Genomic DNA, 27,854 nt, shown 5'->3' with positions numbered 1-27,854 from the left:
GTAGTCTGGGGGCATTGGAGCCAAAAGGTGTGGCTGGGAACTGAGGGTCCCTGGGATGCAGGGAGAAATTGCAGATCATTATATTGTTGCAGTGTGAGGAGTTGTGGGGAGGGAAAAGTTACAGCTGTTGAAAGAAAAGGTTGTTAGAAATGTAATATAAAAATCTGTTGGAAGTACTGTTCATAGATGATTTTTTTGGTTTTGTTTATGTACTTTTCAGAGGGCTCTCAAATGGTAGAGCTCCTAGCATGACCTCGACGCCATTAGTTCTTAATGTATTGGGCTCAATCTTTTATGCTTTCTTATTTCATCACTGACTCCAGTATACTGAATTATGTACTCAAGATTAACACAAAACATAACTGGCTTTAATCTCTTGTGAGAAACAAAATTTGGAAAAAATGACTAGGTGCTTGCCTCACTGTATGTAGGTTCTGTCACTCCTTTGAAGACTGACATTGCATCTGCAGCAGCTTCTTTCTGGTAGAGCCTGAATCATCAGAAATTAACATTCACTTAAACATGAGACTTTACGTGGACATAGTCATGTAAAACATACTTGCTAGCTTGAGCACCGCCACCAAAAGAAAACAAATGAACCAATAATTTCTTTAGGATTTTAAAGGCCTGTGTCTTTCTCAAATGTCTTTGCAATTGCAAAGAAATTGCTGTATGGTAGTAACTTTAAGAATTAACATATACGGGAAAGATTCTGTACCGGAAACCTATTTTTTACTTGTATTTGTATGCAAACTGTTCTTAAACCCTGGAAAGGGAAAGCATGAGGGTGCTGCACTTGAAGCAAAAAAAGAAGCCATTTAAATGATTTTATGGATTTGAGATTAAAATGCTAACTTTTATGTTGAATGACCTTATTGTTCTTAATTATGCAGATGTAGTCACCTTTTGGGATGTTACACTTGTGAAGTTGTATGTAGTTATCTTCAGGTTGTTCCAATCATTTATAGAGTTACGGGTTAAGCACTGAGATTCCTTTCACTCTCCTGTGTAGTTCTGGGTTTTTAGGTAGTTCTCAGAATTTTCAAGTTGGCTGTTTTTGATCCAAAACACTGTTTTCTTTGGGTTTGCTCTAGTTTGTAAAGAAAAGAATCCGATTTAAATGCCTTTTATATTTGAAAGGGCTTTTCCTGTTCTTTCACTCTGCTTCCTTCCTTCTTCTCATCTCTGGAGTGATTTTGAGCCCTGTAGTGTTAAGTGTGCTTGTTAAGAGCAGACCTTCACAAAATAATTTGTATTTGTGGGATAAAGTGTCCTAATTTTTTATTTTTTTTAATGCTTTTCTCCTTAGAGCTCACACAAATTGAGGACCCAAGGGAGCAATGGAGAAGGGAGCAGGAACGCATGCTAAAGGAATATTTAATAGTTGCCCAGGAGGCACTCAATGCCAAGAAAGAGATTTACCAAATAAAGCAGCAGCGTTTTGAACTAGCTCAAGAAGAATATCAACAATTGCACAAAATGTGTGAGGATGACAGCCGTTCTTATGCCAGCTGTGAGTTTACTAGACTTTTCTTTTTTTACCCATCTGCCTCTCACAACATGTGGTTTAAGAAATAGTGTGACATGTTTCCATCATCCAGTTGTCCTCTGAATGAAAATCTTGACTACAGAAGTGAGGTGCTCTCTTTTGACTCTGCTATTCGGGGACTTCTGTTTCCTGTTAGGTCTATGAGAACATGCCTTTTTAAGATTAAATGGGGATATATTCCAGCTAGCATCTGTAGTCATCTCAGGGCCAGCCGTAGTGACGCTTCGTGCAAGGCAACAAATATAAGACTAAATGTTGCTGGACCAGCCACCTACTTGCTCTCCTAAATTCATAGCTTATTCCGCCCTTGACATGGGGAAGCCTTCTGTGGATCCATGGTTGGTTTATTGATTTATGAAGAGTTAAGGGCAAGGTGTTATGGTCAAGAGTGCCTCTAACCACGAAGTAGTAAGCGGTGTCTCCTTAGCGCACCTCATTCTTGAATGCCAGCTTCTGATCCTAACGCTGGTGGTGTGGGTTGTAGAGCCTTGATTTCTTGCCCTATTCATTCTTTAGATGTCTCTGGTAGCTTGGAGTAGATGATAACTTTTTTTCTGAAATCTAAAGTTGTTGCGCTGCTCTCATGGCTGTTGGCTGGTGCAACCAGAAAGGGGGTGTCTGCTGAAAAGTCAAAATATCTAGTTCAAAGAAGTGTATCAAATGGATGTATCCACCAGCCCTGTGTGGAGTGGAGTTTCACTGTGCTGGTGGCTTTTCAGTGGCTGCCATGTGTACAGCCATTGTTTAACTGCAGGATTTGCTGGTAAATGTGAAGTGCTTGATAAGTATGTGAAGCTCTGCTTAGCCCTTTCTGAAAATGTTCAAGAAATCTGACCATGGTGGGGGTGGTAAAGCAGGCATCTGGATAGAAGTGTTTAGCTACTGATCCACAGGCATTTACTAGTCCAAGGTAATTCATGTGTATGCCAAAATCCTGAATAAAAGATGTATTGTAGGGCTGAGGTGTCCCAGGTGGTCTTGACCAAGTGTTCTTCTACTGTTGAACTGGGATTATCTCATCTTTTTGTTTAGTTTTAATTATATGTACTCGGTGATTTAGTTTGTGACATAACTGAACAGTTGTGACTAGTCTTATTTCTCCCTGTTATTTTCAAGTTTCTCAAGAATTATTAAGAAAGATTATTTTTTTCTTATTATTAAGAAAGAAATTAAAAAATACTTTTAAAAGAGTGTTTACCTACTGTTTAAAGACTTGGAATATGGTCATTAATATTTTTTTAGATTATAAAATTTAAATATACATGTATTACAACACATTTCTGGAGCTTGGGCTTTTTGTTTTTGAAAATTTGCAATAGTTCTGTAGCGTGTTTTGCTGAATTACTTCAGGTGTCTATACAGAAACCTCTGTTGAAGATGATAGTATACTAGAAAAATATAACCTGTTTTTCATATTTTTAAAGCTCTTGGAAAAAAACAGTTGCTTGAAACGTCAACAAAATATGACTGAAAATGACAAAATTGGAGGTTATCTGTAGCATGAATACAAATGCTATGTCAATTGACTTTTATGTTTCTCAATCTTCTGTTAGTTTTTTAGGTATATCTGTGGAATTGATAAGATACTATAAAATCATTTAAATAAAACCTTTCACTTGTTTTCAGGTGAAAAAATATTTACATTTTCTACAGATATGTTAATATATTTTATATTGGTTTAGGGTCATATGCATCTGTTCTGAGAAAATGTGATGGGCTGATCAGTCAGTTGATACATTTTAAAAAAAATTTCCCTTTTGGGGTTTAATCATACTGTCAACTCCAAGATTTCCCAATGCTTCTCCACTTGTTTTTCTTAATTTGATTCCTCCACTCCACTCTGGGATGCTTGCTTCTCCGTTTATTGTATGGAAATCTTAGGATCCTCATTCAAGTGCAATTAGATGACCAAAGCTGGGTGCTTGTATTGCACATATTCCTGCCTCCACCACCACTTGTTTCAGTATGTTGTGTTAAAAGAACAAAGACTTCACAAACTGTTTTTTCCTCTCCCTGCTTGTGGGTGCTGCCATTAACTCAGTGTTGTGTGCTTATGAGTGGGAGGTGGTGTGAGCTCAGTGGTTGTGGGTTGGCAGGGAGGTGCCCATGCAGCAGTTTTGTGACTCAGTTGTGATCAGCACTGTTTAAAAAAAAAAATTTCCATAGAAAATCCTGGATTTAGAGAATTAGCCCAGGCATGACTACTCATTTTGGTAAGTTCCTGCACACTTGACATGACCTTGGCATTGCAGTATTCTTTTGAGAGTCAAAGAGCTCAGTGCAATGCAGATACAGATATGGGGCAACCTTCAGCCCTACAAAAGGATGGTAGGTCTAACAGCACAACCCCATCCACTCACATACCAGGCATTTTTCATTGGGCCAGTGCTGCTGTAAATGATTTACTCAATAAATCATGGTTGGTCTTGTCCTCTAGGACCTTTATTTCATCTGTCTAGGCTTTAGCTTGTAATACTGCTGCTTGAAATCATTGCTTGACTCTAGATACGCTTGTGTTAAAAGCTCACTTGCCAGAGGCTGATCTGTATTTGGTTCCCCATGCTGTTGCTTTAGGAAGCAACTTCTTTCTGTAGGTCATTGAATTTTGTTCTGACCATAGTTTTGTTTACTTTAGTCCTTATCATACTGTTAATTCAACATACCTAGGAAGGAATTGCCAATTGTTAATTGCATCAGTAAATGCCACCATCCTGTCATGGAAGGCAGTTGCTTTTAAGTTAGATGCAGTGCTGCTATATACACATTTTGTTGTTGTTCAGGACAAAAAAAAAAAAAAAAAAAAAAAAAAAAAAAAGTCAGACAGGCCAAAGGTAATTCTTTGGTTCTACTTTAGCACAGAGGATTATTTTAAAACCTTGTGACTTGCAACACAAAGAATGAATGCAATGATCTGTTACATAGTGCCACATCTTAACAAATGTATTAAGGAGGGAAAAAAAAAAGATTTAAAATGCTGTTTTCCATCTGTTTAGCATTCTCTGGATTTTCAACTAATACCAAGTATGATCCATATCAGATTAAAGCAGAAATAGCCAGCCGTCGTGACAGAGTGAGTAATCTTTTTTTCATTTTGTAAAAATATGAATTAGACATGGGGAAGGGAGTGGGACTATGTGTTTTTCTTTTACTTCAGCATTTACACTGGATGTTGCATGCATTTTTAGAAATATATTAAAACTGCTGTACTACTCTGACCTATTGTTCAATGCAAATGAGTATATATTTACTGCATTTCAGTGCTTTGCAAAGTAATGTTTTTTCCATGTTACAAGCATAAAGATTTTTATCATGGATATCAGAGGCGAACTCAGCCTGTCTTTCAGAAATCTCTGTGCGAACTGCCACAAGTAGTGAATACTCTGCAGCCAGATTATTTCTTGATTAAATGCAGTTCAAACCCACTGCCTTCATATTTCACCATTTCCCCATTTTCAGTGGGGTTCCTTGAATGTTATTGAACTCCAGATTTAGCCATTTGGTTGGAAATCTGTTCACAATTCATGTGATATGTTGGCCAAATGTAACTTTTTAGCTGATTTGGCCAGAGCTCCTCTATGAGGGGAGGGGAATTCAAGCATTCTGACAGTAACAAGCAGTTCTGTAATAGAAATATCCATTTTAATATATATTTTTAAACAAGATTAATGCTTTTGGTACTGTATTTGCTGAAGGAAGAATAGTTAACTTCTCGACTTTCTCCCATGCTGCTCTAGCAAAGAGTTAAAGTCTGTACATTGGTTTCAAGAAAAATGATGTAGCTTGAAAATATGGCTATATAGCTATAGTCATAAACAACTGTAAAAAGTAGCTTATAATATTAAGCTCTAGAACTCACTTCTAGATGGCATGTTTCTTTTTATTAATGGATAAAATGTTATTTAGCATGCCAGGCAGTCAGCTTACAAAATAAATAAAAAATACTTGTCTTTGCAGGATAGTGTTCTGTTTTTGTTGTAGTGATGACTTTTCACATGAGTGCCTCTGAAAATAAATCCCGTTCACCACCCTTCAAAGGCATTTATTCTGTCTGTCTGTATATGTTTACTACATGCTGACTAGTGTTTGCTTGTTTTGCATACTGTAAATGTCAGCATATTCTAAACAAGAAAATAAGCTTTATTTATTTAAATAGTATTTAAAGAAAATAAACAACGTCTTATAGGACAATTTCTCTCTGTTCCTGCATCTTAAAACAAAATGATCTCCTAAGTGCATAAGATAGCCTGTTCAACTGAATGTATGCATAGGCATTGAGTTGTTTCAGGTAATAGAATAAAATATGCACTATAAAGTGTTTGTGTACATGATATTAGTGATGCATTTTTTTCATTTTACTTTTGGTGAGTGTTGAAAGACTTGGTGAGGGTATAGGAGTGTTTTGGGGGCTGGTGCCATGAGTTTTGAGGAAAGGGCAAGAACACATGGGGAAGAGGACCACACAGGATGGCGGGACTGACAGTCTTGGTTTGCATCCCCAGAACTGCCGTGAAGCCCCTCACTCTTTGAGTAAAGCTGACAGAATTAATCTATGCCTGGATATGTAGGATATTTTAACTATTTTTTTACAAACTGTTTTTTTTAAAAAAACTTTTTTCCTTTCTCTTGTTGCGCTCTCTTCCTATCCCCCCCTACTCTTTTTTAGTAATGTTTTTGTCATTTATTGATGTACATGTGGAAACCAAAAGCACTTGGTATATTTTAGAAAAGGTACCAAATTCGATAGCTTGAGAAGAGAGGGTTTTTTTCTTCTATCCCTGCCCCTCTTTGGGGTCTCAGTTCAGTCTTAAGCCTCCCTGCCACACATTGAAACACCTCTGTTCCCCCAGTTTGTCTGTAGTCCCTTGCATCCTACTCCCCATGTTGGCCTCAGTTATCTATCAACTTTGGAGGTCAAGAAGCTATTTCTATGCAGATCGTTCTTGCTGCTGGTAGTGCCCTTCTAAGCTCTACCCAACCTCCTCAGGTAACTGTTTTCATAAAACCACAAAAATATGTTTTGGGAGACATCACTGCTTTGTGACTTTTGATCTATGCTCTAGTTGGATCAGGGTAATTGGTGGGGGAATTGAGAGGGCAGGACAATATGAAAATAACTGGAGAAAATCAGGCTGCCATTTCTGGGAGAGAAGGCCGCTATTGCTAGTGATTTTGTTTTGAGCAATAAACAGCATTGAATGTTCATCTTTTTTTAAGTGGACTGAAGAGTTGAAGACAGTTGAGAGGTGTCTGTCTGCTACAAGGGGAGAAGAAAAATCATATGGATTGAAACTTGCTATCTGTTAGCATAAACTATTGCAGGTAGAAACCAGTAAAATAGATGAGGAAATTAATACTTTGAAAGTTGAATATTGTGATTGCTGTTTCATTGGGTCTTACGATATTTCAGAAAGTCTTCTGTTATCTCAGTGCAAACTTTAAAGAGGATTTAGATTATCACTCCCAATTTTTTTGAAGTAACTTAAGACTTTGTATTGGAAAACCAATTATTTTTATTATGAAAGTTTCTGTTGCATATTATTACTTAAAGTTATTTTGTTATATTCAGCTTTCTAGGCTAAAACGAGAATTGGCACAGATGAAGCAGGAGCTGCAATATAAGGAAAAAGGAGTGGAAACTCTGCAAGAGTAAGTTAAGAGTTTGTGGGAGGATCTTTTTTTCTTCTTTACTTTATACGCCTTGGAATGAATTTCCTAGAAGAGCACTGCCAAAAAGAAAAAAGGTTGAAACCTCTTAATCGTTTTTCTTAAGATTTTCTGCTACGATTGTGATGTGGGGTGAGAATAGTGTAAAATGATGGAAGAAGGGTTGGACAGAATTGGTTGGATTGGTGATTTCATAGATTCACATGTGAAAACAGTTATATAGGCCCTGTTGTTTCCTTAAGATGTTGTCGAGGTGGGATTAGATTTTTAGAATTTTTTCCAAATATTTTCTGGAGGTACCTCCTGCCTGGAGCGCAGCCCGAACAAAGCACCATGCAGTAGAGCAGCTTCCCTGCAAACAGTACCAAGGCTTCCTGGCTGGGCACAGTATTTCTCCTGAGGGGTACGCTGTACGCCACAACACTACCTCTTCCTTTTACCTGATTGTCAGGCCACCTGATTCTGCACAGTATAGCTGATTTGTGTGTGTAAATCTGATGGTCTGTGAGACCTTGGATCTTGTTGCATGTGTGCAGAATGAGTGCATGTAGATGTGACTCCTTGTCTCCTCTCTGTGAGTAAAGATAGCTCTGGGCAATTTGCCACCGCTCCCAAGGCTATTAAGCAGCCTGTGCTCTGTTTCCTTTGCGCTCAGTGGTGGCAAAGGTTGTGAACGGTTGTGGTGACCCTCTCCCTGCCACTCTTCCTGCAGGCCATCAGATGGGAACTGAGTGACTTCCATCTGTGTGCTGCTTAGTCACCTACACAAACAGCATATACATGGAATGCCCAGTGGGATAAGGAGAGAGGTTGCAAGGCCATGGAAGAGGTGGCAAGTAAATACAGGTTGTTGTGACTTCCAGATTTGTTCAACAAGGCCAGGGGCTAAGACCATATGTTGAAGCGCTCTTGGATTTGCGTTGGATATGTGGCCGTGGTGTTAGAAATCTTGGCCTTTTTTCCAGCTTGCATGTGAATGAACTGCCTAATGCAGGCGCTTCCTGAAAACATTGGAACTGTTGCATGTCTAATGAATTTTGCAGCGTAAGTACAGTACATGTGGAAATATTTTGAAGCTATGGATTTATTGCTGCATTGGTGTTACAAAGCATGGGTGCACACTTTGCTTCAGTAATTCTGGAAAACTTCCAGGGATCCTGGAGCAATTAAGTTACTTATTTTCCAACTTTGATTTTGATAGGTATTATATTAACAAAATGATTTAAAGGGAGATACTCAGATGCTACTTTTAAAGGAGAGGGAGTAGCCCATGCACTTAATATTGGTGGTTTGGTTGCTGAGTTGTGGGTTGGGTTTTTTTGTGTGTGGTGGTGGTTTTTTTTTTTTTTTTTTCAGCTTAAAAGAGTTTTGTTTTATAATGCATTTTAAAAGCTTCAGAAAAGAAAACCTGTTCAACCAAAATCCTTCATTGGCAGATATAATGTAATAATTTTCAGGCATAAGTATGTTTTTATTGACTAAATGAAGGTAGTTACAGGTAGCTATGGGAATTGTTAATGTATGATATTAACTGAAAATTAGTAAAATAAAGCACTCAGTATACTGAAATAGCAAATATTTTAAGAAATATTTTAAGTATAGTCAACATCTTAGGATAGTGGCCTATATATATGAGCAGTAACAGAACAAAAGAAATTTTGTCATGGGGTTCTTAATCATACTTTAACTGAGTAAGAATCACCTTGCCTTTTCTACTTTCTTTAATTGTTTTCTTTTCCTGGTTATTGGGTTATTTTATGGGTATAGGTTCAATTGTTTTATAAAAGGACTAACCACTTGACTAGGATGATAGAAGTATTTGAAGGCCATTTGAAACTCAAGATTATTTTAATTAATATAATTCAAGATAGTCCAGCAAAGTAGTGCAACTTCTTGAAAAGTAAAGTCTGCAAATGGATTAAGAATACAAATGCTAGTCTTGGATTTTAGCCCAAGAGAAGTCACCCGTACTCCAGGATGGGGGGATAGGAGAGATGTTCAAGAGAGGAATTATTTTAAAGCGTATCTGATTAGTCTGTAGTCACTCTAATAATCTAGTTTAAAAGTTCAAGCATGACAACTCAGTGCTTCAGTGCTGCTCATTGTTGCTGTTGCTACAGTCACTCCGTGTCTGGTTGGTGCACTGGGTGGTATTTGCTGTTGCTCACTGAAGCTGGGGAGAATGTTTCGCCTGTGTGTTATCTGGGATTGCAGTGAATTTCTGACAGTGCTTGTGCCTTGCTGAGCTCTGCTGTCTGCAGTGACGTCTTCACGTGTGAACCAGAGGCTTGTGGGTTTGTTTTTGTTTTGTGTTTTTAAGTAATTTTTTATTTGCCTTTCTGATGAGATACATGCTTTCTTTTGAGGATTTTGCTTCTAGTAGGAAGTGAGTCAGTTTGGAGAGTACTCACATTAACAGCTGAAAAGAGAAGTTTCTCTAGCCTCCTTGTGTAGTCAGTAGACAAATCACACTAAAGTCTGACTGTGCTCTAGTTGTCCCTGAGCGATCTCTCCTATCCCTTGTATTTGTTGGGAGAGAAAGGTCACTAAAATCAAGTACCAAAGCTGATGTATTTCAGTTTTTGCATATCCACAGAGTAACTGTATTGTCTAAAAAGTAACACGTTACTCCTTCTTTAACACAAAAATGCTGATATGTTTTTTTGTTGTTGGGTGGTTTTTTTTTTTTCTTTTTAAGTTTCTTACATCTCAGACATTCTCCCCTCTCGTTACCTTTTCTAAATTTTTGGTCTGTGTAATTTTTCTTCTTTCTTGTGCTAGGTCAAATCCAAGTAACTGCCAAACTGAGAATGGCACACATCCTGTTCAGCTTTTTTGAAGTAATTTTCTTTGCTTTATTTCAAGTATAAGCCAAGAACAATATTAGGACCTGTCACACTTTGGGCTTTACATCTGGCTAAATGTTTGCTTTGAAAGTGTGACCAGAATGGCATTATGAGCAGGTATCAGAACCTGCTGCCGTCCAGCTGCCTGTGCAACCTCTGCTGGTTATAGCTCTCAGAGATAAACGTTATGGTGAGGGTGGTTAAGTTGTTCAGTATTTCCATTGGTTTACATTGCTGTTTGATTCAGATGCCTTTGTTAAACACAAATCTGTTGCATTGACATTTACCACGTACAGTGTCTGCCTTGGACAAAGTTTTGTTTTCTGTCCTTTTTAATTTTAGTAAAATGGCTTAGCCATCTTTGAGGAGAATAAAAAAAGAAAAACATCACAACAAAACAGAAAAACTTTAAACAACTAGAGAAAAGTGGGGTTTTGTGGGGGGAGAGAGGATTGAGGTTTTTTTTTTTAATGCTTCTACAACTCCAGTATAGTCAAAATTTCAAACTTCATAATGCTACAGTTCAGCTTTTTTGTTAGAGCTGTATTTTCTACAGTTTCATCCAAATTTGGCAATGTTGTGATAAGCCCTTGGACATCACCGTCTGCTGTTACCCACTGGAGACTTTCTAGAGCTCCCTGTTGAAAGCCTGCAAAGATCTCACCCAGCATGATGCTGCTCCTCAGCCTCCACAGGTGCCTTTGCCCTAAGGTGTGGCTGATCCTGTCGCAGTCCAGAGTTAGAGGGTTAAAGATGAGCCTTTCCTGGAACAAACTCCTTCCTCTGACCTGGTGGCAGGGACTGAGAACTAGGAACAGTTCCTCCTCCCCTGTGTTTTCAGTGACCCTTCTGCTGGAAAGCAGGAATTTTTGAGGAAGGAGGCGCTTAGCAACAAAGGAAACGAAAACTTGGCCAGTTGACTGCAAGAGCAGAGTAAGTGCTCTGAGAAATTGGGAGAGACAGGGAATTAGGACTGACTAAATAATTTGTAGCTACAGACTAGAGGATATGAGACCTGACAAAAGCTTTAAAGTTGGATTTTAATTCAACTACAGACCTGTGCTTTGGTGAGGATGGGGGGACTCGTATTTGAAAGCACATGGCAGAAAACAGGAACACATAAACGGCCATATAGGACTGAAACCACTGCAAGTGCATTTAATAGTCTGTGTATCCTAGAAACATCTTCCTCAGAAAATGTGTATTTTATTCATGGTTCTGTGTATCAGTTGGATGTTCTTTCTGTTCATACAAAAGTCTCACCTCTATTTGTATCTTGCTGCTTTCCATTAATAAAATGGAAGATTCCTGTTAACTTTATGAAAGGAGGAAAAAAACGCTAACAGACAGGGCGTAACAAGTAATTTTATAAGGTGCTTAAGTCAATTTGGGTTGACAGAAATACTGATTTAAGCTCAGATATTTCTGGAAGTAGAAACTTTTCTGATTATTTCCTTAAACAAATACCAGTTGGTAAGTTGGGCTCCAAAATTACCATGAGTATGTGGGTAAGTGGACAAAAATCTGGTTGAAATTAAAACATTTTCTTTTCCTGAAATGCCACCTTGGACCTGGCAAACAGTATAATGAGCAGTTGTGTAGCAGGCATTTTTGGATCTAATATTTGGGTGGAATCTATGTTCTTAACATTAAGGTAACCTTCAGATAAAACTACATGTTATCTTTTTTGTGTAACTTGTAGTGATTTGGATTAGGTTTTTTACCATGGTTTTACCTAATCCTTTCAGGATTTTAACTAAAAATTAGTGAAGACTCAAGTAAACATCCAAAAAAGAAAAGAAAATCAACCAACCAAACCCCCCATCTTTAATCCACATGACATTTAAGTCCTTACTTGTTCTTGAACAAAAAATCACAAAGGCTTATACATTTTCTTATGTAACATGGGAAAATTATGTGTAAGTAGAAAGCTTAATGTTTGGACTCATTTATGTTGCCTCCAAAAGTAGGAACTGTCAGAAAAAAACCAAACAAACCAAAACCATAGAAAACCAACCTGCATTTTTTTCCTAAATATTGTGAACCGCACAATAAAACCACAGGGCTTTCATTCAAGCATTTAGATTTTTTTTTATTATTTTAATATTTTAATTTCAAAGCAAGTAATCTGCTGCAAGTGGAATTTCGCTGATTTTGTTTAACTGACAGAACATACTGAATGGGTGTTGACACTCTTAGCTTAATATAACACCTACCTTGAAACCTTTAGTTATTCTCATTATTTTAAGTAAGAATTTGAGTATTCTTGTCATATATCTATAGATATAGTATAGCCAGTCCTACTACATCTTGTTATAAGTTGATGTCCCGTGTAATGAGCAATGGATGTTTTATTTTTAATTCTCTTAACCAGAGACACCCTTTCCTGGAGATGTTCATTCTTAGCGTTGGCTTAGGGACCATTACCATACCACCTTTTTTCTATGTACACACTTCCTATGCTAGATTAACAGGAAAACTGAGGTTTTAATATTTTAACAGGAATTTAACACAATTTTCGGTAATTGCTGTGGGTAGTCTGTTAAGATCCCGTAGTAATTTGTTGTAAATCCAGATGGTTCTTTTAGTAAGTTCTGCAGAGTCTCTGGTCTGGTTCTTTTATCTAAAAATCAAAGCAAATTATCAAGATGATAGACTGAACTAAGTTTCTGTGTCCTGATCTGTTGGCCTTTACTATTGTGAACTGTTAGAAAAAAAGTTGAAAACTCAGACAGTGGATGTCCCCCTTAAGGTGAGAGATTTTTATGTCAAATGGAAACAGTAGTACTTCAACCTGATGTAGTGAGTAGTGCTCTTGCTCCTTGTTGAGTTTGCATTTATAATCTTCTGGGATGGTCTGATGTGATGTTCTTCAGTGTGGGACAACGATGTCTTCTAGAAAAGATGCTCAAAGATGCCCATAATGGCAGGAAACCACTGGTAGTAAAATTTTACAAATTAAAAATTTCTTCCCAAGAAAATGAAATGGCTTTGTTAGAAACCTCTAAATCAAGGTCAGATAGAAGTTCTGGAAGAGATGTTGCAATGTGTGCATGGAAAATGTGACAGCTAGACTGCCAATATCTTTATCTTTTGAGTTATTACCATGTAGGCTAGTTTTAAGTTGACTCTACTTTTGTTGTTTGAAATAGCCTGTAAGACATTGCCTGTAAGTAAGCAGTGTGTTAGGACATTAAAACCAGGAAATTTGTTGGTTCTGCAGAACCTGGACAGATAATTGCATTGCTTTGTCTTTAGAATGTACTTGTCATTGAGTACTGTGTTAATTCCAATTAGACTATCATTCTATTCCCAGAAGTGTTACGTGAATAAACAAGAGGTCTTAAAACATCTATGCACTTTCTAATTAGGTAAAAAATACTGATTTTGTCTTAATCTTTTCAACAGGATTGATCGTAAGATGTCAAGTGCTCATACAAACTATAGACTGGATGAAGCACAAGCTATAATGAGTGAGCTTCGAACCATAAAGAAGGCTATATGCACAGGTGAAAAAGAAAGGCAGGACCTTATGCAGGTAAAAATTATGCTGCTGAACAAATAGCTGCTATTTTCCTCTATTTTCTCTTTTGTGATTATATTTGGGTTACTCAGCTTAAGTAAGGAAATAGGGTAGCCTAAACTGATTTTTCTATTTTATAATTGCCAATAGCAGGCAGCTCAAAAGAGGTAAGTAGTCATCGTCTATACTGTGAACACAAAACTTTATATGCATTTCATTTTATATGCATTTCATCTTAGATAATTGTCATGGTTTAACCCCAGCTGGCAACTAAGCACCAACTAAGCAGGGGAAGATGTTCGGAAGAGTAAAAGTGAGAAAACCACTCCCCATGGGCAGGCAGGTGTTCAGCCACCTCCAGGAAAGCCAGGCTCCATCACATGTGATGGTTACTTGGGAAGACAAATGCCATAATGTTGAATGTCCTCCCACTTCCTCCTTCCTACAGCCTATATACTCAGCATGACATCACATGGTGTGGGGAATATCCCTTTGGCTGGTTCGGGTCACCTGTCCTGGCTGTGTCCCCTCCCAACTTCCCATGCCCCTCCTGCCCTCTCGCTGGCAGGGCCCAAGGAACTGAAAAGTCCTTGACTTTGTATAAACATCACCCAGCAACAACCAAAGCCATCAGTATGCTATAACATTGTTCTCGCACCAAATTCAAAACACAGCACTGCACCAGCTGCTAAGAAGAAAATTAACTCAATTCCAGCTGGAACCAGGACAATAATGTACTATCCTTACATTTAGATCAATGGCTTTATTAAATATAGCTTTCCATTGCTGCTGACTATAGAGACTGCTATGAAGTAATTATGCTGCATTAAAAAAAAAATCAGAATAAGTTTTATTTATTTGTTTTTCATTATGTATTATAATGAAGTAGGACTGAGAATTCATGTGCTAAAATGTTTATCGGTTTGTCTACCATGTTTTTCCTTTTATAAGCATTTCACAGAACTGGATCTCTGTGTCACTGTGCCACAGTTTGGCAGTTCTCCTTTTCTTGTCCCAAACTCTCCTCTTAAGTACCCATATCAAGACACATTAGTTGTGAATGTTCTCTACAAAACTCTCAAAGAATATGAGCAAATACAATGTATACAGAAACCATCATGCAAGCTTTATTTTATGAATCTGAGCACAAGGATTGAAGGGACATAGGTACCTGAGTAGTGATCTAACTTTTGAATGGATTCTGTACCCTGCTCTTGCCTCTTAGTTGCTGTGTCAGTGTTATTAATGTGATAGAAGCTTGATCAAAGGGCTGCAAGCCTCTGCCACCACAGGGACTACAGTACAGAGTTGCCAAAATATGCTGCAGATACAGAGGGATGACAAGGACAATTTTCTTTACTCAGTCTTTGAACTGCTATATGAAAAAAGGCATCTGTTACCTAAATTTTTGGGACCGTATTAAATTAATATTGTCATTCAAACACTTTCTTTCCATTTGCTCTCCAGTAGTGTTTCACTGGGGTTTGGGTTTGGGTTTTTTTATGTTAAATGATATGGGCAGCTTATAATCTACATATAATGAATTTCCATGGTTATACAATTATTCAGTCTCTGATGCGTTACCCAAAAGTCAGTTGATGGACCACAAATCCTTGTTCAAGTAGAGAAAACACTTAAGTCACTATGAAGTTTCTGCCTTGGCAACTTTTAACATGTTTGATATTATGTGTTGGCCAAGTTTTGAAGTGATTCTCAGTCTTCCACATGCCTGGCTAGTAAGGAATGATTAGACAGTTCTTCATGGATGCAGTGATGCACGTTTTAGGAAACTAACTGATAATTTAAAGATTTGTGTGTGAGATCTTGGAGCAGCTTAACTACTGGCCTTGTTTTGACTCCCCCACTAGATTTCTTTCCCCCCTGCCCCCTTTTCCTTATATATTCTGTTCTCAGTGGTACTAAATCCAGCTGTAATCATTGAGGTGCCTTGAAAATCATATCTGTTAAACCAACTCTAGGTGCACTTGCAGTTTCTTTAAGTGCAGTGTTGAGGGAGTTAGAAGTCTAGGATCAAGCTTGGCATCAAGGATTGGGCAGTGCTGGCTGGCAGCAGCAGAATATAGAGGTTGCACAAGACTGAAGGAAAAATGGGAAGTGTTGCCATCCTTCCTCATGGGTCTATGTGACATACAGGAAATACCAGTCTAGGAGGTATCATTTTTCTAATTAATGACAGTGTGTTATGATAGCATCCAGTAATAGACATATAGTCCAGGAGAATCTAGGAAAGAGTTGTTCCACACAAGCCTAGAATGCAAAACAGTTCTGCATGTATTGTTGCAATTGATATAAGGGATTAAATGCCATAGTTTACAAGATCTACAGCTGTAAAAATTGTATATTTCTGCCAACTTACTGTGCTCTGCAAAAGTATCCAGCTTTCTGCCTGATGGTTGTTTTTTTTTTTAATTCTGAGGAAAAAAATATTAAATACTTCTGTTGTCACCAAATTTTTCTGTGCTTTGCCTTTTTATAATTAGTTGAAGATTAGTGTTACGGATTTATTTAGCTTTGCCAAACAAGCGCAAGTCTATTTTAAGTATCTTCCTAATGAGTTCAGAATTTGATTTTTAATTTATTATCGATTTTGAAATTGTTTTGTCCTTGAAAATGCTACATTTTAAAGCTATTGTTGGTAAAGCAAGCTTTCTTATGAAAAACTTTTTGTTTTGAAAGCTGTTTATAGAGGAGTTTGAAGTATGATGTAAACAGGTGGGGATTTATTTCAGAGAAAGGAAATAGACAATTTCTTACTATTTCTTAATTTAAATCTGGCCACTGTAAGTAACAGACCTAAACATAGCAGAAGTGACTCAGTCTTGTGTAGGTGCCTGGAAAATTGTAGCTGCCATAGAAATATGATAATTGGATTGAATTGTGTGGGAGAGAAGACTGACAAGGGAAGAGGAGGGTGGTCAGATTTACACTGGGTGCTGTGGTTACAAATAAAGCCAAATATACAGTGTCACTGCTCAAAAAAGTGAGCAATCTTTGTTATAAGATTGAATAATCAAGGTGCGTGGTCGGGTTCCTGAAAGCAGTGTGTGTGCCCTCCCACCTGCCCAATCCCTTTCGTAGTTTTTTTTTCTGTTCCAGTATGTGTATATGATTTTAAAATATTGTCCGTTATCCTTAGGAAGCATTGGAGTTTGGTTTTTGTGGTTTTTTTCTTTCTTTTTTCTATTACTTTCCTTTTGTTACCCGTTAAATAGGCTAAGTAGGCTAGATGTGAACTGCACTGGAACCGTATGTGGCAGAGATCTCCCAAATCAGATAGCATCAGACAGTGATGAAATAACTGTGCTCATTTCTCTCTTTTTGGGTAGGTCTGGGAATGGTGTGCCTAGAACTTCACATCCATTTGATAGGCTGGTCTGGCAGTTTCTGTGGGATTACCATAAACAATTCCTAAACCCCAGATGAAAGATGGATTCTTCCGTATAGCTGGGGAGGATATTAGTCCTAGAAGTTCATGTAAATTGTTTCTATCTAAAAGTATGCTAACTCACATTGTGATCTTCCGTGTTAGGATTGCGGGAGGCTGTGCTTTCACTTAACCAACTAGAAGGACTCAAAACATATATGCTTACCCTAGAGCATAGTTACATCTGCACATAGATGTAATTTAAGGTGATGCTACTTGGTGGTTGCCACCTGCTAAATGCTATGTAATTTTTAAGTAGTATCCAGGGTTCAGCAACTGTGCCTGGATGGGAAACCTGTCCAGCAGCCAAGCAGCCCTTCCTTACCCGCCAAGGAGATGCTGGAGGGTGTCAGGAGTACATAAAGTAGCTGAAATATGGGCAAAAGTTTAGATTGAATTTCTGGCATCAAGATGTTTGGTGTTAACATATGCTTCTAACATAAAATGTGTTAGCCAAAGGTGCCAGATGGGACGTAGCTTATTTGGGAGAAACGTCAGGCTTTCTGAATCCTCAGTTTTTGTTCATGTTACTGGCTCTACTTACTGGGAAGAGGACATGTTAGATGTTTGATGTTTGTGTAGCTATGATTGGAAATTATTGTTTCTGTGGGTTTTTTTTAAACCCTTTAGGGATCCATCTTGATCCTCCATACAGCAGGAAACTGACAGAACTGGGTGATTTCTATTGAGTTTTTAAAAAGAGAGTTAGTCAGGAACCTGCAATTTTCAGTTATCATAAAGTGGAAGTCACTGGTTTTCTTTTTGCCATGGTATGGAGCAGTTAATTTTGCAGCAGGTCTTGGAGGGTGAGGGGATGCTAGCTAAGGACTTCTTGGTAATGTAACTTGAAATTGAATTTTCCTGTCTCAGGACTGAGAAGAAATTATTTGTCCTTCATACTAAGATGGCACAGTTCAATTTGGAGGTGGCAGTAGAACTGGCTTTTTTGGGGGACCCAAGGCAAACCGAGCTTCTGGAGGCAGGTATCGGTAGCCTTGTCCCATTGCCAGCATGCCAGGCGTTGCACTGTCCTCTGCCCCTGCCAGTGCTGAGCACCAAATCCCAGCTCCACTTGCATCTTGTAGTACCACCAGATGGAGACTGAAGTAGCACGTGCTTGCCAAGTAGCACGTGGTGTGTACCTACATCTCTGCCTGCTTTTCCCTAATTGGGAGAGAGTTGGGGTTGTTCAGCCTGGAGGAGAGAAGGCTCTGGGGTGACTTTCTAGCAGCCTCCCAGTGCCTAAAGGGGGGCCTACAGGTGAAAGCTGGAAAGGGACTTTTTACCAGGACATGCAGTGATAGGACAAGGCGGAATGGCTTTAAGCTGAAAGAGGGTAGATTTACATTAGATTTAAGGAAGAAATTCTTTACTATGAGTGTGGTGAGGCGCTGGAATAGGCTGCCCAGAGAAGCTGTGGATGCCCCATCCCTGGAAGCGTTCAAGGCCAGGTCAGATGGGGCTTAGAGCAACCTGGTCTAGTGGCAGGTGTCCCTGCCCATGGCAGAGGGGTTGGAACTAGATGATCTTTAAAGGTCCCTTCCAACCCAAACCATTCTATGATTCCAGGAAGACAGAGTGTGTGTGGTTGGTGGGGTGGCAGGGAGGAGGACAGGGCTCCCATTCTTGTGGCTAGGGAGCCCACTCATTTTTCGTTCGTCCTGCACCAGGCTGGGTATTTTCCCTTTCTTTCATCCCTAGTGGAGGCAGGCCTGAGGGAGGACTAGTATATAATGAGAACCAAGGGATGGGCTGTGTATGATGGAAATGGAGGCCACCAGAAAAAGCTGCTTTTTTTGGCTAGCTTCAGGCCTGCTGTAATTTGTGGATGTTTCCTAGGCTCTGAAACCAGACGCTTTTTTCTTCAAGATGGTCTTGCTGTTCCTGTGAGCAGCAACCAGTTGCTGTTACACAGGTTTGTCCTTGATGAATTTGTTGTAAGAAAAGACAGCATTGATGTGTTACTCTTTTTAAACTGTACTTTGAAGACTGAGAGATCTCCTGGTGATTGGATGTGAGCAATAATGGGGGCTTGTTGCTAATAAGCAGTTGTCAGAGCCACTGAGATTCCTGAGGGCCAGCCTTTTCCCAATGCAGTGCTCCAGACTTGTCCCTGATTCTGTAGTTTAGGCACTGGAGTAAGTGGTTTTGAGAGTTTTTATGTGTATTTTTAGAACCAAGTGGTTTGATTATGTTATGATTTATAAAATGATATAGCTCTTCAAATTTCTGATAAATCTTTTTCATGCAATTTGATGTGAATTTGAAGTCCTTTAACTTTTGATGAAGGGACAGAATTTAATTTCTTAATGTCTTTTTTTTAAACATTCTTTCAACGCATAGTACTTAGGACCTCTGTCATAAATGACTCTGCACAGTGATTTTGTTATTGATACTACATTATCTTTAATTTTTGAAAAAGAATACACAATCAGAAAATAAGTGATATTAACAATTTTATCTTTGTAAAAAGGAATTATACGAACCTTCCAACCACACTTATATTGTCAAAGAAGTTATGGTTCCTATTTTGTGTGATTGTCTCTTACTCCCCTTTCCCCTTAAAGACTAGATGTCTCTGCTTTACCTTCACAGTTTGTGTCATTGTCTAGATATGTTGCAGATATCCCTTACTTAACCCAAAGTGTAAAATATCTTTTAACTCTGTGAACTTTGGGTAAGAGACCACAAGGGTGAAATCAACTGTCATAAAAATACAATCAATACAAGGTGGATGGGATAGCAGTAGTGGCTAAGGAATGTAACCTGTGCAGAAGATGGCAAAAGCGGAGATGAATCTCATTTGTCTTCCCTATCAGTTAACTTGAAAGTTGACAGCTGCTAGATTGAGAGAACTGCAAGCTATATAAAAGCTAAAACATGCACAGATCTAAAACAAGTAATTTTAAAATCTGTTTACTGTTAGATGCATCTTTTAAAAGGAGAGGTTTATTTCAAAGCAAAGCTTCTGCATGTTGATAACACTGCAATGAATTTCACTTTCTGTAAGTACTCTTTTTTAAGCTACCTGTCATATTTCTAAAACAGAACGTTTTTCTTTGTTTTCTATTAATAAAAGGATTATAAAAAGCAGTTTTTCTAATTTTTTTTTTTTTTTTTTTGCTTTTAAATCCCTGCTCCTATAGAGCCTGGCCAAGTTAACAGATGGATTCAGGAATAGCTGTTGTATTACAGATTCCCTGCAGGATCTCCAGCACAATTCTAGTTCACTCAGTGACTCCTGTTTACCTCAACAACACTGTGATGCTTGTTCTCAGACTGACATCACTGGAGAGGTATGTGTTACTATGCGAGACATTTGCTGTAGAAAATAAGCTGCTTTTTTACTGTGGTGATACATCGTTATTTCTTGTTTTAATTTAAGAGGTGTTGGCTGTAGCAGAACAAAAAATCCAAAGCAATATTGGTGGTGAGGGAGTTGCATTTGCTATTGCTCCCAGAGCATCTGAGCAGTGTTTTGTGGTTCTGCTTTTTGAGTGTGGCACAGGGGCTTAGCAACATGCTTGCAGGTCAGTGACAGGTAAAATCAGTTCCCAGACTGAGCCAGCATGGCAGAGCACTTCTTGTGTCCTCACTTTGGTGACCACAGGTTCATCTCATAAGTAACAGCTCTTACTGAGGTGTCCGCGGACCTCTTCTCTTCATGTCACCAGCTCTGACTTACTGATACTTGTAATGATGCAGGAAGGAAGGAAATGCTTTAACCAGCTTGAAGTTGCAGTAGAGACCTGATTGTGCAACAACATGAGATTTTAGTGTTCTGGTAGTGATGGGTGTGTATATTTATTTATTTTAAATCTTGGTTTTATCATGCTTTTCGTTGTTATTCATATACATCAAAGGTGTAGTGTAGACTTCTGCTGCTTTTCTCTGAGACAAGAGAACTATTTGCTGGTGTCCAAGTATTTTTCTTAAAAAATAATAAAATTTCTGATCTAGTCTGCCATACCTTTATGCTCAAATATGCCTTTAAATATGGTATTTGAGAAGAATGTATTAGCATTCCTTGGAAATAGTTCTGTGTGAATGAAATTGTGTATTCCAAATAATAAAAATTTGGCTTGCACTAACACTATGGCAGCCTAGCTGTTCTTCAGCAACAAAACATTTGTTTCTGTGGATGAGATTGACAATAAAGCAAGAAGACAACCTGTTTGTAGTTTGTTAGTACTGTAGTTTGGATGTTATTCTACTCTTGGTTGGAAATTTTATTCAACTGTGTTACTTTTCAGTTGTAGGCTTTTATGATCCCATTTCTTGTCTATTGTCTTCTTTCACTGCTGACTAGCTGCCAGGTTGCATATCTCCAGATGGCCTCTACAGAAGAGAAAATCCATGTTTTTAAGAAGATATACTCCTAAAGCATCTAAGAAAACTTAGCTAACACTAGGCTGTCTTTCAGTGTGTTAGGTAGATGGTGCCTTTGGGATGTCATTTTTCAGACTGGTGGTGGATGTGATTATTCAATTCCAAAACAAATTACCAAAAGGAACATAGCAGCATTTTTCTATTTCACAATGCACATTGAATGCCATCCAAGACAAGCTAAGTACAGTCTGAAAATTGTGTTTATCAGATATAGGTCGTTGGGGGGTGGTGGTGGAAATTACATAATTATATAAATTGTTTTCCTGAATTATTAGTAGTGGAATGTGAGTAAAAAAGAGCTGGAGTTTTTACATGTGTGATGATGAAGAGAGCAAAAGCAGCAGTTATATGACAAAGCCAGAGGTGCAGCAATGTGCTTAGATAGGGACTTGGGTTTTAACTATTAGATTGTACACATACATCCTTAGAGGAAAACTGCTGATGCTGTTGGGTGGAGAGAAGTTGCTGTAGAAACTGGTCTGTATACAGTAGGAGTTGTAGTGTAAATGTTCTTTCTTTCTAGGACTGGTTCAAGGATCAGGTGATGCTTTTGTGATAGTGTTTAAAACACACTAATGATCTAAGTGCTGGGTAACATATTGCAGTACAGTAAATGTAACCTGAATTACTTCTAATTAAACTATCCATAAAATAGCTGCATCAAGTGGTAAAATATTTCAATTACAATACTCTCTGTGTTTTAGGCTTGGATGAAATGGAAAAGCTGTGACCATTCATCTATGATCCTGTTTGCTAACCCTTTATTTCCAAGATCATAATTTATTGGAAGGGCTTGCTTCTGTGTTTTTGGCAATAAACCAGTTTTGTATTTCTAAAGCTTAAAATTAATCTTTATTGTTACTGCAAGCACTGAAAGTTTTTAGTGAGTCTAGTAAGTGAGGCAGTTATGCCTTTTATTATGAGAGTGTTTCTAAATTCTCATTTCTCTCTCTCTTTTTCTTTTTCTCTGTGTTCTTCAACTCTGCAAAAGTTTGGGTTTGATGACAAAACAAGACTTGTAGACAAAGTAAGACTGAACTGGCAATATGAAGAGGCCAAGAAAAGGTAATTAAAGACAAATTTGTTGGTTTTTATTTTTACTCTTGTGATTATAGTTTTCAAAGTAGAACTGGAACCAGCCTTCTAGCTGAAATGTCTTTAGGAAGACTAATTTGCCTACTGTTGAGTAGTTCACAGCTAATAAAAGCTTAGGTAAACTTAAGACTTTATCATAAAATTATTATATTTGTTTGCAGAGATAAAGTCAAATGTCAGCCCCATTCTACACTTGTATAAACACAAAATTGCAGTAGTTTTTATGAACTGTTTTATGGGTTTTTTTGTGTTGGTTTTTTTTCCACCTTCTTCTCAAACCTCAGTATAAACTCTTTAAATTTACACTTATCAGCCTACTCCCTCGGTATATTCGGAGCTTTGCATACCTGTGTTCTAAGTTTAACGCACTGAAGTCGTGATCTCAGTATGAAGAAAGAATGCAAAACTTCCTGTGAGATATATGAAAAATGTTCAGAGCTGAACAAAAGGATACCTAAAAATAAATGCTGATATTGAAAAAGATGTGTTAAATAAAAAGAATAATTACTTGGAATACGTTAATTCTTCACTAGTATTCAGTGTAATTGCTTATAATAAGTATTTCTTTTGTGGGTGGAGGTCAGTCTTGTATTGTTTTTTCATGGCTTTGTAAACCTAATTCTTATTTACTACTAAAAACATCTACTAGTATAGTTTAGTAAGTCCTTATTTAACCTCATTGTTTTTTAATTATTTGCTGCATATTCTGGACAGTAGTGTCTGGATGATGACTTGAACACGGGAATTTTGTGCACTTATGATTATTTTAATTAGTACTGATAGAATAGTCCTTTATTAAAATAGTCTGACACTTAAAAGATTCTGTTTAGTTAGCTTTGAAAACCTTAACGTTAGTTTTAAAATTTTTTTAAGTTAAGATTTTTCTTTTCAACTTTGTCTATTTTTTGCTAGGTTTTTTTACATCACTCAGAACAAGGGATAAAAAAAGTTTAGTACTTTTGCCTTTTTTTTTTTTTCTTTTTTTTTTTTCATTTTATGGTGACTTTTCCTGTGGGGGAAACCGTAATGCTGTCATATGTCTTGACAGGTACTGGAAGCTTTATAGCAACTCACAATTTTGTTGTTCTTGGAAAATTTACCCACATTTGGATGCAGTACAGGCTTCAAAAAAAATTTACACTGGTACAGGCATGTTAGAGATACACAGCTAAATCTTCAGGATTTGTAACTGGAATGAAAGCCTGCATTGTAAAGTACTGCATGTGAATACCATTGACTATTACCTAGTAAAGGCTAAATGATTGGGCGAAAAAAAGGCAAACCAAAATCCTGTTAGTGTCCTGTTTGGTCACAGACTTAGGCCTTAGCACTTAATAGTTCACTGATAATTTAGGGCTTCATGACAGTTGCTGAAAGAAGGATAGAATTTGGTCTTATACTGCTAAGTTTAGCAGAGCACACTGGTGCTGTGAAGATCATACTTAATGTTTTTGGTTCTGTTTTCTGACATACCTTTTCTATGTGTTTTTCAAAACACTTCTTGTGTGTTATTGCAGGGAGAAGATGGAGTGCTGGGGTATTTTTGGATTTTTATTTTGTTGGGTTTTTTTTTAGTAGGGGAAGCATTTCTCAGTTGGAAATGCTGAACATTTGTTTCTGCATGGAATGCAGTATATCTGAACATCAGAAGTGAGTTGGGGTTTGATGTTAAGTGTAGAAAATCCAGGTAACTAACCTTCCAACTAGAGAATAGTGATTGCAGTAAGGGTAGTTTTACTGTCCCAGGATCACAGCTCTGACAATGGGCTGTTATTTAGCAAAAACATGTTAGTTACTTTAAAATAGTAGCCTTATTCTGCCCAGTATGTTGTACGGAAGTAATCAGCTTTCGGCTTTTGAGTGGAACTGCATAAAGCTCATTGCCCCTACCAGTTATCTCTGTGGTTGCATTCTTCATTTATCATGCATTCCTTCCCCTTAGCTTGCTGGCATTTCTGTAGGACTTTTGTCTCTACTAAATATCTTTGTGTTCGTTCTCCCTTGGCTGATGAAATATCTACTGTTACTGCAGTGTGGGTGATAGAATGTGCTGTGATGAATTAAAATCTACAACGTAGAAAATTAAAATGCTACAGTATGTCACAACTGCAAAGCAGTATATTATGACTACTTGCTTGTCAAATGGGGTGTGAAAACATATAGCAAATAAGTACAACAGACAAACTATCTTATTTCCAAGTTTTAATGGGAGACTGAAAAGACTGTAGGAGAAAAGTATCTTTTCCTTAAAGAAAAGTGGGGAAAAAAGCCCCACAAACTGAAAGGCAAGTTGCATCTTAGTCACTCTTGTGAATCTAGACAGAAGCAAAATACTTGTCATATGTAGTAAAGAAGTTTTGGTTCTTTTTTTAAAAAAAGTATGTTCTCTGTATATGATGTCTGAGCAAGTAAGTGCAGTGTTGGGATTTCTGAATGAACTATCCTGAGGAATTCAGGAGATGAGACTCAGTGATAGTAGAAAAGTTGGCTTATACTTCCAAAATATCTCTCCTCCCTCATAAAAGATAATGTGATTTTAATTCCTCCTTCAAAAATCTAACTACTGAGTGGTTTGGCCTTTGCATATATTAAGACATTCACATAGCTGCTTTTCTTTCTTTTTTTTCGTCCCTTCAGTTTCCCACTGCAAGGAAGTTGGATAGTTTGCAATTTAATTTTTCCCATGGGTATTTCAGATGTTGTGAGCTGTGGGTTCTGACATCTTCAGCATGCTAGGGAAGAGGTCCTTTCTCCTGTGTCTGATCCAGGCTCTGGGAGGAGGCATGTAAATTCTGTTTTAGCTCACCAATCATGCTGAAGAGAGGCTCAATCACTTTTCTTCAGCTCTTTACTCTTCTCTTACCCCACCCCCCCCCCCCACCCCCCTTATTTTTAAATAAACTGTACCTTATTTCCATGAAATTTCTTCTCTCAGATCTGTCAGTGTGGCCCTCCAGAGAAGCAGGAGGAAGGGAGGCCCGTCTTTTTGAACAGACAGCCCCTAGCTGCCTGGATAAATACCGTCTTTAGTTTCAGTTGCTATTTCAGTGAGACCACCTCTCATGAAAGCATTTGCACACTGGAAACTGTACCCCTCAAGCACTTTTCTGAATAGACTGTTTCATAGAAAGAGAAATCAAAAGCAAATTGTTTTTCTTTGATAACTCTTCAGTTGTGCAGTTCAGTACAATGACTACATGAAGTCTATTAGCAAAATATCATGAAATGTCATTGCTGCAGTGCCTCATATCCTGTGAAGTATATTAATCAATAGATCAAAAATGATCCCTCCGGTAAGAAGCACCAAAATTTTTACCTGTGGTTTTTGTTTTGTTTTGTGTTTTTTATAATCCAGTCTGATGGCAGCTGATTTTAATGAAATAAAACAAGCATATCCAACCATTTTATCTAATTGGGGTGCAGAAGCAGTAATTTGTTTATGCCTTCTGCAAATTTGAATTCAAAGATGTTATTTTTAAATTCAATTGTTTAAATCCTGCAGTGGCTGTCAACAGCTTAATTGTAGTCTTGAAAAAGCTTCCTCCTCAGCCATGCTTAATATTTCCATGTTCCCTTTAAGAATGTTACTACTTTCTTTTCAGTATAGTTGCTGAATAGTTACTTTGTTACAAACTTGTCTCATACTGGAATTAATTTTCAGTTGGGCTTTTAAAAGCACTAGCACAAGCAGAAGTATGTCAGTGCAATTTGTGCTTATACTGACAAAATACATGTTGGTTGAATATTGGGAGCAGTATTACAAGCACTGATACAATAACACAGGTATTTTCCTGTTAAAATTCATCTTGTGTAGGCAGGTTTCAAAGTGTAACTGCCTAATTTCTAGCAAAATTCAGTGGATTTGTATGCTTTATTCTGCTAAACTAATCTGAAAATCTGATTTAGGGATAAAGTAATTTGTCTCATATCTCATAAATATATGGCTCAGGCATGCCAGCTAAACCTAAATCTCCCAGTGTCAGATTTTAAACACAAAAGTTTTTGGTTTTTTTTTTTTGCTTATAAGAGGAGCTGAGCCATGCTCTTGAAACATCTGAAGTTTTCATTATGCCAGTTTACCTGTGAGTTGGGGAAAATACTAATTTGTCTCTATTGCTTTTAGCATGCTTTGCAGTTTTCCTAAAAGTGAATATCTAATTTTATCTGCAAAATGCCAGTGGAGTCTAAAGGTTTCACGAGTGTCTTAAGCCACTTTAAGACCTCCTTGTTATTGAATCAGGCTGCCAGGAAGGCTGGATATTCTACAGAGCATGCTGGTGTTGTCCGCCAAAGCCACAGTGCCACATACTTGCAGGAACAGCCAAAGTAGACACAGTGGAGAAATTTTGTGAGCATTTGGCTGAGTTCCCCAGCTTCTTGTTCTTTCCATTTCTTTCTTCCCCTTTCTCTAGCCTTCCCTTCTTTGGATGTAAATCATAATTTGCTCTCAAGAGGGTCTGTAAATACCAGAAATTACTGAGTTTTTACACCCTTCCTTATGTGTCTTCAGTCCCACAGCTACCTCCTCTAGTATTGCATATGGGATAAGTTCCGTTACCTGAACTGGCGGAGAACTGGGTCCCATTATAAACCTAAGGAAAAGAGTAAGCTGGACTGATTTATGTTGATCATTTCTGTGTGTTCACATGATTTTAGACACTATTCTCCTCCAAATCATAACTGTGGGGTTTTTTTTTTATATCCCCACCGGTGGTCTTATCCCACAGGTAACAAAAGCCTCAGCTATAGAATGGTCTGATAGGTCACCCAAAAGTCTAGGCATTTAAATATAGGGGTGTTATTGGTGTGTTTTTTTTTTTTTTTTTTTTTTTTGGGGGGGTGTTGTTTCTTTTTTTCTTCCCTTAGAAAATTCAAACGAATTAAGTCTGAAGAACTTGTTTAAGCTAGAAAGACCAGAACTTGTAGGTTAGGAAGTGCCAGCTGTAGCATACCCATATTTGCTTCTTTCACAAGCATGAGTTAGGACCCTTTGTATTGCTTCAGAGTATTTCCCATCCAAGGACACCTCTTGTTCATAATCTCAGTAATGCTCTAAACATGGGATTAATTGTAGTTGTAACTCTTTCATGTCACAAAAAGTAATTTTTTACTTAAGTCTCACTTCTCATGCTATATTTTAATACATAACCTCTTCTAAACAGAAATGTTCTTGAGCTCAGCAGTATAATTTCGTTAGTGCTGGGTTCATATAGCAGTCCTGAAAATTATGTTCTAGACGCTAACAAAATCTTTTAGATTCCCCAGATATTTCCAATGACAGAAGGATTTGCCCAGTTTTGTCAAGGGGGGTCTGCATAGACACACATATATATATATATATAT

General features: G+C 37.8%; 1 protein-coding gene across 4 annotated transcripts in view; it reads left to right on the top strand.

Annotated features, from left to right (window-relative positions):
- The window catches only part of WWC3 (WWC family member 3), a 104,133-nt gene that overhangs the window by 42,048 nt on the left and 34,231 nt on the right, over positions 1-27,854 (top strand). For all 4 annotated transcript variants that reach the window (XM_080376914.1, XM_080376915.1, XM_080376913.1 and 1 more), the window contains exons 3-8: positions 1,310-1,513; positions 4,543-4,619; positions 7,116-7,195; positions 13,468-13,597; positions 20,174-20,323; positions 22,408-22,481. In XM_080376914.1, the coding sequence (XP_080233040.1) occupies positions 1,310-1,513; positions 4,543-4,619; positions 7,116-7,195; positions 13,468-13,597; positions 20,174-20,323; positions 22,408-22,481 (715 nt within the window). The remainder of the gene's footprint in view (positions 1-1,309; positions 1,514-4,542; positions 4,620-7,115; positions 7,196-13,467; positions 13,598-20,173; positions 20,324-22,407; positions 22,482-27,854) is intronic.

This window comes from Falco punctatus (genome assembly GCF_963210335.1).
Source record: "Falco punctatus genome assembly, chromosome: 2".
NCBI classification, from domain to species: Eukaryota; Metazoa; Chordata; class Aves; order Falconiformes; family Falconidae; genus Falco; species Falco punctatus.
The sequence above is the reverse complement of the archived record's forward strand: the minus strand, read 5'-3'. Positions and strand labels throughout refer to the sequence as shown.